The sequence below is a fragment of the Triticum aestivum genome, chromosome 5B (assembly GCF_018294505.1).
Source record: "Triticum aestivum cultivar Chinese Spring chromosome 5B, IWGSC CS RefSeq v2.1, whole genome shotgun sequence".
Lineage (NCBI taxonomy): Eukaryota > Viridiplantae > Streptophyta > Magnoliopsida > Poales > Poaceae > Triticum > Triticum aestivum.
The window spans coordinates 504,424,847-504,438,047 of NC_057807.1; the positions used below are offsets into that span (position 1 = coordinate 504,424,847).

Sequence of the window (13,201 nt, forward strand, 5' to 3'; positions counted from 1 at the left end):
CTCGACGCCGCGACCTCGGGAGACCGGTGCCGCCAGCTCAGCAGCCCTAGACGCTGAGGCAACAAGCGCCGCGCCCATCGGGTGGTTGCGCGGAGGCGGCACCGGGCTGCTGAATCAAGCGCTTCTGGACGTTCAGGCGAAGCTGCGCGCTGAGGCGACACCCTTCAAACTTGCTACAGGGCGCATCTGGCAGCGTGGACGGCCGTCCGAGTACGTTTCCTTCTTCTTTTTGATTCTCGTTTTTCTCTGTGGGGGCACGCCAGCACACCCACTGGGTGTAGTCCCTGAGTTTCGGGCCGGCTGTTGAGCAGGAGGCTCAGAACTCCCTCTGGCGAGTTCCAAGTACTTATTTTGTCTGACATCATTGTTTTGTAGGAGTATCACAACCTCCGCGCCACTGCCTTCAACCGTAATGTTGAGGAGTTGAGCAAGCGGACTGCCGACTTGACAGAGAGCCGGAGTAAGTTCGTTTCCCTCTCTTCTTCACGGGGGCGCGCTGGCGCACCCACGGGCTGTAGTCCCCGAGATTCAAGCTGACTGCTGAGCAGTCAGGTCAAATCTTCACGGTGATCTTCTTTGCTGACGACTTCGACGTTTCCTTTCTTGTTCTTCTTTCTTCGCGGGGGCGCGCTGGCGCACCCGCGGGCTATAGTCCCCGAGATTCGGGCCGACTGCTGAGCAGCCGGGCCGGATCTTCCCGGCGCCCTTCTTTGCTTGATGACTTATTTGTCTCTTTCTTTCGTGTTTCAGGGGCCAACGCTACTCTTCAGGGGCAGCTGGGTGAAGTTAACACCGCCTTGCGCGCCAAGGGGGAGGAGTGCAGCAAACTCGCTGCGGAGCGCGATCTGCTTACTTCACAGCTGGCCGAGCAGAAGGAGCTTCCCAAGAAGGCGCAGGACGAGGCCGAGAAGAAGGAGGCCGCTCTCCTGGCCGAGTTCGAGAGCGAACGCTCCTCCTGGACCGACAGGGAGGCGATGCTGACTTCCGTCTTCCACGAGATTGAGGATATCGTCGATGGTGAGCTTTCTTTCTTTGAATTTCCGACTATGTGTCAGGCTGACTTCTGATTTTTCGACTATGTGTCAGGCTGACTTCTGATTTTTCGACTTGCTTCTTTTTTGTCTTGGCAGACTTCTTCCCTGGCCACTCGCAGGCAGTCCCTCTGGCCATCGAGGCTGATCGTGAGGCGCGAAGGGCAAATGGTGAGGTGATTGCCGCCAACGCTCCCTTGACCGTCGATGAGCAGCTTCTGAGCATCGAGGCCCGTCTTCGTCCGGCCCACCGGCGGATGCGCCAGCTTCAGCGTGTCGGCGCCCAGGCGGTTGCCGCTCTATGGCCAGACATGCCGGCTCTGCGCACCGCCAGTCGGACCACCGACTGGCTAGAAGTCGCCGCCGACCATCTTGAAGCTTGGAAGGGTTCCTCGGCCCGGGCCGGAGCGCGCCGGGCCTTGGAGTTCGTCAAGGCGTGGTATTCGGGGCTGGACCTGGACCGTCTGGCCGCGTTCCGGTCAGAGGCCCAGGCCGAACTAGAGGCTGTGGAGGGCGCCCTTGTTGAGCGTGCGGCGGCCATCGCCGAGTACACGGACACCAGTGTCTTCGTCCCCGAGCGGGCTGAAGGCGGCGAGGAAGTGCCGCCAGAGTGGTTCGGGATAAACCCGGAATATGGCGAGGACTCGGCGGAGGTGATTGACTCCAGCACCGAGGAAGAAGGCGAGGCGGAGGACGAAGGCGAGACGGAGGTGCCAGAGGGCGGAGCGGGCGACCAGCCTCAGCTCGACCGCGCCTCTAGCAACGAGCCACGTCCGACCGGGCCAACTGCCGCTGGCGGTGATCAAGCCGAGACTGCCCGGCCGACTCCCCCGGCGCCTGACACCGCCGTCTCCTCCGACCCTCCGAACCCGTCTGCTGCTCCTTAGGCTGCCTTCTGGCTTTTTTTATCTGTTCTAGAAGGTCTTTGATGAACTTGTTAATTTGCACAATTCCACCCTCGGGGTGTATTTTAAACTTCTGTCTGAAGATTCGGCCAATGGGCCTATGCTTATGTAAATATTAATCCGAGTCCTATCTTTCCTTGCTCATTGCTCCTTTGGCTTTTTCCTCTGCCGCCTTCCCCTAGTTGTCGGTTTGCCAGCCGGCAGACCGCTCTGCGGACTGCCGCTGGGCCAAATGCCTGGCTACTTTGGGGAAAGCAAGTACTTGCCTTTCTTTGGAGTTTATTTAACAAGTTGGATAGAAAGCAGTAAGCCCAATACTCGCGAGTCGGCTTGTAAGAAAGGGGGGCTGGAAACCGGCTTAAGCTATGTTGATGTTTTGGGTCCTTAGCCATTTTTCGTGTGGACGCCCATTCATCCTTACTCCTGCTTACCAAACAGTCGCTCTGCGAGCTGCGGCTTCTAGCAGGAGACGGCTTGGGCGCCGCACACTACTCGTCCGACTTCAGGAAACATTTCATAGCGCCAGACGGCGAATCCCCGGGCCGACTAGTCAAACCCGGCGCCAAGCGGCATAGCAAGAAGTAGCATACTTGAAGGCATAATTCTTATCATATAGATAATCAAAAGGGGCAGTCCCCAAGCTCGTCTCGGGGGGGGGCCGAAGTCTCGGTACTTTAATACAAAGGGGTAGTGTGATACATACTGAATCAACTGTAAAACCTTCGGAGGAGGTTTGCGTTCCATGGTCGTTCCGACTCTTTGCCGGAGTCGTCTCTCTTGTGAGCTCGGGGCTTCTGAGCATCGATCAGGTAGTAGGAGTCATTGCCCAACACCTTGCTGACAATGAAGGGGCCTTCCCAAGGTGCCGACAGCTTGTGCTGGCCAGCTGTCCGCTGGATCAGTCGGAGCACAAGGTCGCCCTCTTGGAAATATCTTGGCTTGACCTTCCTATTGTAGTATCGGTGCAGGCTCTGCTGGTAGATGCCGGACCGACTGAGTGCCAACAGCCGGCCCTCTTCCAGCAGATCGACGCTGTCTTAACGTGCTTCTTCTGCTTCCTCCTCGGTGTACATGGTGACTCGCGGGGAGTCGAATTCTATGTCCGTCGGGATGACGGCTTCAGCACCGTAGACGAGGAAGAAAGGCGTGAAGCCGGTTGACTTGTTTGGAGTCGTGCGCAGACTCCAGAGGATGGCTGGCAGCTCCTCGAGCCAACAGCCGGCCGAGCGCTCCAGTGGTTCAACTAGGCGGGGCTTGATGCCGGATAGGATGAGGCCATTTGCTCGCTCTACCTGGCCGTTTGACTGCGGATGGGCGACGGACGCTAAGTCCAGTCGGATGCCCTATGTAGCGCAGAAACGGGCCAAGGCTCCTTTGGCAAAATTTGTGCCATTGTCGGTGATGATGCTATGTGGTATGCCGTACCGAGTTGTAATGTCGGCAATGAAGGTTACTGCAGTCGGACCATTCAATTTCTTGATGGGTTTTGCTTCTATCCACTTGGTGAACTTGTCCACTGCGACAAGTAGGTGAGTTAGGCCGCCTCGTGCCGTCTTGAATGGTCCCACCATGTCCAGGCCCCAAACCGCAAAGGGCCAGGCGATGGGAATGGTCTTGAGTGCCGAAGCCGGCTGGAGTGGCTTGGAACGGAACATCTGGCACCCTTTGCAGTTTTGGACTAATTCTTTGGCCTCTTCCAGGGCAGTCGGCCAGAAGAATCCGTGTCGGAAGGCTTTGGCGACGAGTGCCCTTGAAGCCGCATGATGGCCACACTCGCCTTCGTGGATGTCTCTGAGAATTGCTTGGCCTTGTTCTGCCTCGACACAGCGTTGGTAGACACCAGTGACACTGCACCTGACCAGCTCTCTGTTGACTATGGTATAGGCTGCCGCTCGTCGTTGCACTTGCCGAGCTAGGATTTCATCAGCTGGCAGCTCTCTGTTTACTAGGAACTTGAGGATGGGCTGGGCCCATGAGGGTGCTCCTACTTCTTCGATTGCCACTGTTGCGACTTGGACAAGGGTGGCTCGGCTGGGAGGCGGCGGGCTGGGATCCGCGGCCGCTTGCTGGGTCGATGAAGTCCCCGGGCCGACTGGAGCAGTCCCCGGGCCGAGCTCTGGAGTCTTCAGGCTAACTGTCGCAGTCCCCGGGCCGGGTTCTGAAGTCCCCGGACCGGCTTTGACTACAGTATTTTTGGAGCCGTCTGCTGGTGCTCTTGAGTCGGATCCGACTTCTTCGGGGGGAGCTGGCATGAAAATGGAGTCTGATTCTGGCGAAGGCTTGATAGACGGCTTGAGGAGGCGTTGAAGGGCGACGCTAGATGGTATTGCTTGACGGGTGGAGCCGACTCGTGCCAGGGCGTCCGCTTGGTCATTGTCATTTCTTGGAATGTGAAGGAATTCACACCCCTCGAAATATCCACTGAGTTGCTGCACCAGGAAGCGGTAGCTCGCCATGTTTGCGTCTTTGGCGTCCCAGTCGCCAGACGACTGCTGGACCACCAAATCGGAGTCGCCGTAGCACAGGATCCGGCGGATGCCGAGTTCTTTGGCAAGCCGGAGCCCATGAACGAGCGCCTCGTATTCGGCAACGTTGTTGGAGGCGGCGAAGTGGATCTGCAGGGCGTACTTGAGCTTGTCACCTTTGGGGGAGGTGAGGACGACGCCGGCTCCCAGGCCGGTGCACATCTTGGAGCCATCGAAATGCATTCGCCAATGGGTGGAGTCGGGTGCTGGCGGTAGGTACTGGGTCTCGGCCCAGTCGACAAGGAAGTCGGCCAGTGCTTGTGACTTGATGGTGGTGCGGGGCTGGTAGTAGATGGTGTAGGGAGCCAGATCTATGGCCCACTTGGCTACTCGGCCTGAAGCATCACGGCTTCCGATGATCTCGGCCAGTGGAGCGGTGCAAACCACAGTGATTGGATGTTCTTGAAAGTAAGGCTTCAACTTCTTGGCGGCGAAATACACGTCGTAGCACATCTTCTGATAGTGGGGGTAGTTCTTCTTGGAGGTTGACAGTACCTCGCTCGGGTAATATACCAGTCTCTAGACAGGGAGCGCCTTGCCTTCCTCCTTGCGCTCAACTACGACAACTGTGCTGACTACCCGGCTGGTGGCGGCAATGTATAGGAGCATAGGCTCTTTGGGAGTCGGAGCCGCCAGCACAGGAGGAGTAGTCAACATCTTCTTCAGCTCGAGAAATGCTTCATCCGCCTTGTGGTTCCACTCAAAAAAGGTGGTCTTCTTCATCAATTGGTACAAAGGGAGAGCCTTCTCGCCCAGCCGACTGATGAATCGGCTAATGGAAGCCATGCAGCTGGTGAACTTCTACACATCTAACAGTCGGCGGGGGACTTCCATTCTCTCGATGGCTTTGATCTTCACAGGGTTGCACTCTATGCCGCGTTCGGAGACCAGGAAGCCAAGGAGCTGGCCAGCTGGCACTCCGAAGACGCACTTCTCCGGATTGAGCTTCATCTGGAATCGGCGCAGATTCTCAAAGGTTTCTTGGAGATCTTCCAACAATGGTCCCCGCTTTTCCGTCTTCACTACCACATCATCCACGTAGACGTGGGCATTTCTGCCGAGTTGCTTGAGGAGGCACTTCTGCATGCAACGCTGAAAGGTGGCGCCAGCATTCCTCAAGCCGAACATCATAGTCAGGTAGCAGAAGGCTCCAAACGGCGTGATGAAAGCAGTCTTCAGTCTGTCTGCCGGGTTCAGCTTGATCTGGTGATATCCTGAATATGCATCTAAGAAGCTCAACAGCTCGCATCCGGCTGTGGAGTCTATCACCTGGTCAATTCTTGGCAGAGCAAATGGATCTTTGGGGCAAGCTTTGTTGAGGCTTGTGTAGTCGATACACATCCGCCACTGCTTGTTCTTCTTCAACACTAGGACCGGGTTCGCCAGCCATTCTGGAAAGAACACCTCCATAATGAAGTCGGCCGCTAGGAGTCGGGCTATCTCTTCTCCAACAACTCTTCTTTTCTCTTCTGACAGGCGGCGCAAGGGCTGCCTGACGGGCTTCACATCAGATCGAACATGTAACTTGTGCTTGGCGAATTCCGTCGGTACACCTGGCATGTCTTTAGGGGACCACGCAAAGATGTCTCGATTCTCACGGAGGAAGTCGACGAGCTCGCCTTCCTATTTGCTGTCTAGGTTTGCACCTATAACAGCGTGCCTCTCTGGGTGCTCCGGGTCTAAAGGTATCCTCTTTGTTTCTTTAGCCGGCTTGAACGAAGCATCAGCTTCCGACTCCTTGGGGTCGGGCGACATCTCTGGCTGCTTGCCGGCCATAGCCACAACCCGGTCAAGGAGCCGCCTTTCGGCTGCGATCACCAGGGACTCGGCCAACCGACTGCTCTCGGCCGCGCAGGCGGACGACTTCCTGTAGTCGCCAGCCACGGTCAGAATCCCCTTTGAACTCGGCATCTTCATCTTGAGGTAGGCGTAGTGGGGGACCGCCATGAACTTGGCTAAGGCAGGTTGGCCAAGCAGCGCTTGGTATGGGCTTTCAAGGTCCACCACTTCAAACCAGACTGGCTCTCGGCGAAAATGATCTTTGTCCCCGAAAAGGACGTCTATCTGGATCTTGCCAATTGGGGAGCAGGAAAGGCCAGGTACAATGCCGTGGAAAACAGTTCGACTGCTTTGAAGCTACTTCTGCTTGATTCCTAATTTCTCCATGGTATCCTTGTACAGGATGTTGATGTTGCTGCCTCCGTTTATCAACACTCGCGAGAAGCGAGCGGCCCGCCTATCCGTGGCCAAGGTAGCACTTAGGACCAAGGCGTAGGAGCCTGGATTCGGCATCACCTCTGGGTGATCCGCTCTGCTCCAACTGATAGGCTTCTCGGACCAATGCATAAACTCCGGAGTATCTGATGCTACTGCGTTCACTTCTTGCTGCTGCAACCGTCTGCTGCGTCGATCATCAGCCATACTGGTGAACACCACATAAGCTTCATGTTCTTCGGGGTATTCATCTTGTAGCCGACTGGCCTAGCCGCCGGCTGCTGGGGCGGCTGCGGAGGCGATGGCCCAGCAGGCGGTGGAGGAAGGAGGCCGTCTCCCTTGGCAATTCTGGTGAGCCAGTGGCATCTCCGGGTGGTATGGTTCGACGGCTTCGCGCCGCTGTGGAACTTGCAGGGACCATCCAAAGTCTGCTCATAAGAGAAGGTCGACAACCAGTTGGACTTGCCACCCTTCTGCCGCTTTGCCGGAGGCTGCCCCTCAGGCTGTTGGTCTTCGACTGTCGCGACATGCCGACTGCTGGGAGTCGGCTGCGGGGCCTTGCGCTTGTGATCATTCTGCTGCTGTCGCTGACTGGTATCTCCAGCCGGAGTTCTGGGAGCCTGAGGGGCCACTTTGCCAGTCGCACTAACTTGAATCTCTGTCTTCATGGAGGAGTCGGCGGTGGCATACTGGTCTGCAATGACCAGCAACTCGTCGAGGGTCTCGGGCTCGTCGCAGAGGAGCCGGTGCTTGAGGAGGGTGCCTTCTCTGCACCCGGCGGTGAAGTACTCGATAGCCTGCACCTCGTGCACGCCCTCGCAGGAGTTCCGAAGCTCGCCCCATCGCGTGAGGTAGTCGCGTGTCAACTCGTCTTGGCCTTGCACGCACAAGGAGAGTTGTCGTGGCTTGGGAGGCCGCTTGTACGTGCTGGTGAAGTTGCGGATGAAAGCTTCGGTGAGGTCGACCCAACTGTTGATGCTGCGGGGCTTCAAGCTGTTCAACCATGTCCGGGTCGTGCCCTGGAGCATTAGCGGAACGTACTTCACGGCAACACGCTTGTTGCCGTTTGCTATGTTGACGGCTGTGGAGTAGTCAACCAGCCAATCTTCCGGCTTCACGGAGCCGGTGTACTTGGGTGTGTCTCGGGGGAGCGTGAATCCTTTGAGGAAGGGCTCATCTCGAATGCGGGGCCCAAAGCAGGGTGGACCCAGCTCGTCTTCTTCTTCCAGCGCCAGGGATCGGTGGAGTCGGTCGATCCGGTGGCGTGCGTCATTCTCTCCGACTCCCTCTCGACGGCCGAGGCGGTCGCCGAGAGTCGGATGATCGATAGGTGGTGGGGAGACTCGTCTTTCCCTTCATGGTGGGGGAGGCAGGTAGTCGCCCTGCCGCTCCACTGCTCTTGGGCGGCCGTCTTGGTCGCGCTCGATGGTGATGCGAGTCTGACTGTGGCTGACAGCCGGATCCTTCTCTTTTCTTCCGCGGACTCCGCCAGTCAGCGTCCGAGACGTCGTGCCTTGATCTCGGCGGGGAGGTAAGTCATCATTTTGTCGCTGCGGCGCCTCCGTGCGGCAGCCGGATTCGTTCTGTGCGGCAGCCGCTTTGAGGAGTCGCTGGATTCGCTCGGTCATTAGGTGGCGCTCTTCGCCTTCGAAGTTGTCTAGCTCGTCTGCTGCCGCCTGGGCGGCACGGGTGTTCTCCGCAGGCGTGGCATATACGGGGCGATCGGCCCCGAATAGGTTGGTGACGGCCGCGCCGCGTTGTCGGACCGCGCCTAGGCGGCTAGGCCCAGTCGGCGCTGGTGAGCCGCCCACAGCGCGATCCATCTCACGTTGGTAGGCCTCCGACAAGCGTCTCATGCTTGCCAGCTTCTTCGCGCCTTCGACAAGCTGAAGGCGGCGTGCCTCCAGCGTCTCGGCGTCAGCGTCCTCCTGAATGGGCGCCGTCAGGTCTCGTAGAGCCGCGTCGAGCGGGTCATGAGCTCCTTCACCGGAGCGCTCGCCATGACTGATGACGAGCACTTCCGTGATGGCGCTTCCGCCGCTCGCCTCGTGAGGGAGCGGCTCGTCGTAGATCACCACGTTGGAGGGGAACGTGTCGAGCGACACGCCGTCGGAGTCGACCAGCATCGGGTCGGTGGAGCCTACGGACTCCAAGTCCACGGCAGGCTCGCCAGCAACGTGGAGATGGTCGAGGAGGCCTGCGAGGAGGCTTTCGGGGCCGCCCGTGCCTGCATCGGATGCAGGCTCGTCGGAGATGCTAACCTCGCCGAGAAGGTCAGCGAGGCAGCTCGCCGCGCAGGCGTCATCGACGCTCTGCAGTGCGTCAGGGCAAGTGCCATCGGGCGTGCCGGGCTGGCTACGCTCGCGGGGGAGGACAAGGGTTCCCGTCCAAAGCAGGTCTCCGGACGACGGTGCACCTCGCCCCACGCTGGGCGCCAAATGTTGGGGGTTGGGTGCGACATATGCCAAAGGATGGCTTATCATGGTGGCAGCGAGTAGAACGTCGCCGGTGCCAGGAAACGGGATTAGGCGAAGGCATGCACGCCGGCGAATCTTACCCAGCTTCGGGGCTCTCCGGGGAGATAACACCCCTACTGCTGCTCTGCGGGGTCTCCGCATGATCACTAAAGCATAGTGACTACAAGGTCGCTCCTAGAGCTGTATTCTGGAGGTGGAAGGAGGCAAGGCTAGCCTTCTTCTTCCTATGTGATCTGGTCTAAGGCTAATGGATGCCAACCCTTTGCATGGGTGCCCCGGGGGGTTTATATAGGCCTACCCCCCGGGGATACAATGGTAATCCGGCTGGGCGCGGGTCCCGGCCATCTGTCTCACAGGCCGCCGTCTTCTCCGCCGATTGATGGGGCCCGCCGACTCGCGGGCCCCGCCGGCGAGTTCGGCACTGTAGCCGTGCCTCTGATGACGCAAGCTTGGTCATTGGGTCGTGGCAACAGTGTCGCCGTCTATCGGGCGATCACTGTCGTTACTCCCCATCTTGTCTGGTTAATGGCACGTGGGACCCGTGAGAGGGGCTGGCCGACTCCAGGGTGCCGACTCCCACGGGGCCGCCTCCGGGGCGTACCCGCCGTCTTCTAGCTCTCACTGACTGGCGGGTCCGCCGTCTCTGAGCCGTATAGGTAGGCCATCGTGACCACAGTGCGCCACGCACTGTGGCCGAGGTCAGGTCTGGCGCGGCTACAGTGTCGGGCCACGCCGGAGATCTCCGGCGGTACGGTACACTGTAGCCATGCCGGCTCCTCACAAGCAGGAGGTGACGGCCACGTCGCGGTTGTACCCGCAATGAGCGTAGAGTCGCGGGCCGACTCTCCATAGCCGGCTCCTGTGGAAGTCGCCGGCCATGAGTCGGCCCATCTGGGAGTCGTCATCTGAGACTCGGTTCATCTGGGAGTCGTCATCTGAGACTCGGTTCATCTGGGAGTCGTCATCTGAGACTCGGCTCATCTGGGAGTCGTCATCTGAGACTCGGCTCATCTGGGAGTCGTCATCTGAGACTCGATTCATCTGGGAGTCGTCATCTGAGACTCGGCTTTGAGAGGCGCGGCCTGCCCCGATGTCTTGAAAGGTTCTGGGGCTCAGGTCAGGCTACCCGTGGCCCATTACTTCGACACATCTGGCTTCATTTCTGGTTTCGGTGGTGCATGCAACATCAACTACAGCGACGAGATCGGGTGGACATGTTTATGTTTTCATCCGTGGAAGTAGGGAGTTGCTCGTGTCTTCATGAAGCCGGATACAACAACATCGCCTATTTGGGTTTTCCGTCGGCTAGGGCGGACATTTAGGTGTGGCTGACCCAGTACCACCTTCTTCTCCATTATATGATCCTTCGGATTGACATATCGACATTTGTCGTGGGAGCCGGTGAGTTCTCGTCTACCTGCGGAACAATAATTTTGTTCTGCATGCCGTCGGTGTGGAATTATAGCGCCAACAACATCGGTGCCTCATTAGCATGTGCGAGATGGGGAGGATAGTGGACTCCCTAGGACTGGATTGTAATATCTTTTTTTTGGGGGGGGGGGGGGAGGGGGGAGGTGTTCGTATAATGATGGTATTTGATTAATATACAGTTTCGGCTCCTTTTAGAAAGAAAAAAAGAAAGGGAAACATTATTGTGCTGACGTTCACTAGGAAAACATGGCACATCAGACTTTTTAATGGTAATTTATGTTGTTGCGGGAATGAAAATTTCCTTTAGCAAGCACATCAATCCTGACAAAAAATAACTGATCTCCATGGATTTTTCATGCTTGCTAAAGAAATTTGTCATCCTCACGGCAACATTATTTGCCATAAAAACGTTCGTTTTGCCATGCTCTCCCAGCGAACGTTCGCTGGTTATCAAAATCCAAAAAAGGCATGAGTATATTTTGGCTGACCTAAACGGCGCGTCTCTTGCCATGCATTTGCTTGAAATTAACAATGGCCGGATGCACGTTCTGTGATCTGTGCCACCCTGGCCTGGCCTGTACTATCCCGTACTGCAGTGCTACTAGTCACTAGCTAGTGATGAGTGTGTTGTTCGATTCCCCTTCTCTTCTCGTGAAAGAATCTTGATCTAGCAGCCTGGACCTCTCTAGCTTTCCCCACATGCTTCTTCTCAATCTAGCTAGCTATTCCAGTCAGCCATGATCTCGCAATCATTGTGTTGCGTCCCAAGGAACCAAATGATCACAGCAAGAGAAGAGAGAAAGCTTATTAAGTGGCCACATGATGAACAGCCATGCATATTTGCCTAGCTAGCTAGTTGCACTTGCATCTGAAGATTGATCTCTATGAGTTTGGTTTTGTAACTAATTTCGACGGATTACACGGTGTGCCAGGTAGTAATTAACAAGAGCAAGTAATTGAAGAGGAAGAGGGTGAAGAAAAATGGCGTGCTGACTGCTGATTGAGAGGGAGGAGACTGCCTGGCCTGGACTGGACAGACCTGGGTTTCGAGCTATGTACACACTGACACCGTACCACCATCGGTTGCATGCATATGATCGATCGATCGCGTCCTCTTCTCCACGGATTCGACGGCAGTAGTGCTCTGCGTTACGAACACTGATCCGTTGCATGATCGATCACGTCGGCGAGTTCTTCTATGGTGCTTGACCGACCATTACTCGCTCGGGGACTCGAACTCCCACCATTGGGAGCTGCTGCAGGTCTGCTCCGCCGCGGACGACGGCCAGCTCGAGTGGAACGGGAACGACGACGGCGACTGCTGCTGGTACTCGGCCGGCCCCGACGCCGTGAAGCCGCCGTCGTGCGCGGTTGGCAGCTGCAGCGAGGGCCGGAGGAAGAGGCCCGCGTCGTCGTCGTCCTCGCCGAAGAGCGAGAGCTTGCCGCTGCCGCCGCAGCCCTCGGACGCCGAGTATAGCTTGCTGGCCCCGCCAGCGTCCACGAACTCGTCCTTCATGCTCATGCCGGCCACGGCCAAGCGCACGTCGTCCCTGGCGGCAGCGCCGGCATTATCTCCGCACTTGGCCCCGCCCGGCTCCCGCAGCATCTCCGCCAGCTTCTCCAGCTGCACGGACAGGCAAAGCAAGAACCCGTCGACCGCGCATTAGCCACCGGCACCACCACACGGAGCACGCCGCCACCGGCCGGAGAGCACGGCGAAATTAACACATGGTACGTAGTAGAGCAGAGACATAGTAGTACATACCTGGTTGACGAGCGCTTGCTTGTCCTTCTTGAGCTGGTCGTAGCTGGAGAGGAGCGCGTCGTAGTCGTCGCGGAGCGCGGCGTACTGGCGCTCGAGCTGCTTGGACTTCCAGCGCGCGCGCTTGTTCTGGAACCAGATGGCGACCTGGCGCGGCTGCAGGCCGAGCTCCCGGGCCAGCTGCAGCTTCTGGCGGGGCTCCAGCTTGGTCTGCGTGGCGAACATGGACTCGAGCGACTTGATCTGCTCCTCGCTGAAGCGCTTCTTCCTGTCGATCATCACCCCGCCCTTCTTCCCCGCCGCCGGCTCCATCATCCAGTCCCCGTCCTCCTCCCCCTGCTCCATCGCTCCCTCCCTCCCTACCTAGCTAGGTCTCGCCGGCCACCTGAGCGCGGGCGCGGTCATGCACCTGATCTGGAGGAGCAAGGGGAAGAGGAGGAGCTAATGGAGGACGGATCGCAGGTGCGCGAGCTTGCTGTGATCGATTCTGCTTACTAGCGATGGAGTAGTTTAATCGGAGGATGGGGCGATGGGCGCGGTGATGGCAACGGGGCGGCCAATGGAGCGCGGTGGCGTGCATGCGTAGCCGGGTCTCTCGTCTCCTCGCCTCTCCTCTCTCTATAGCTGTAGCTGTAGGTGCAGCTAGGCGATGGATGGAGCCCGGGCGGGGCGCGCGGCCCCGCACGCCCCGGCCGGCGTCGCTGTCGCTGGGCCGGGCGGGGCAAAGACTTGGGAGCGCACCTAGCCAGCTTAGGCTTAGGCTTAGCTGCTTCTCCTGATATGATCCCTCCCTGGCGTCTGTTAGGCTGGTCATACTGGGGAGTAACTTAGACTAGTGTCATACATATGTCACTAG

General features: G+C 58.0%; 1 protein-coding gene across 1 annotated transcript; it reads right to left on the reverse strand.

Moving 5' to 3' along the window:
- Positions 1–11,374: 11,374 nt before the first annotated feature.
- LOC123112794 (homeobox-leucine zipper protein HOX6) lies at positions 11,375–13,050 on the reverse strand. Its single transcript, XM_044533889.1, has 2 exons — positions 12,349–13,050; positions 11,375–12,207 (listed from the first exon to the last, which is right to left on the reverse strand). The coding sequence occupies exons 1-2, from the start codon at positions 12,688–12,690 to the stop codon at positions 11,800–11,802; spliced, it is 750 nt and encodes a 249-aa protein (XP_044389824.1). The 5' UTR covers positions 12,691–13,050; the 3' UTR covers positions 11,375–11,799.
- Positions 13,051–13,201: the final 151 nt, after the last annotated feature.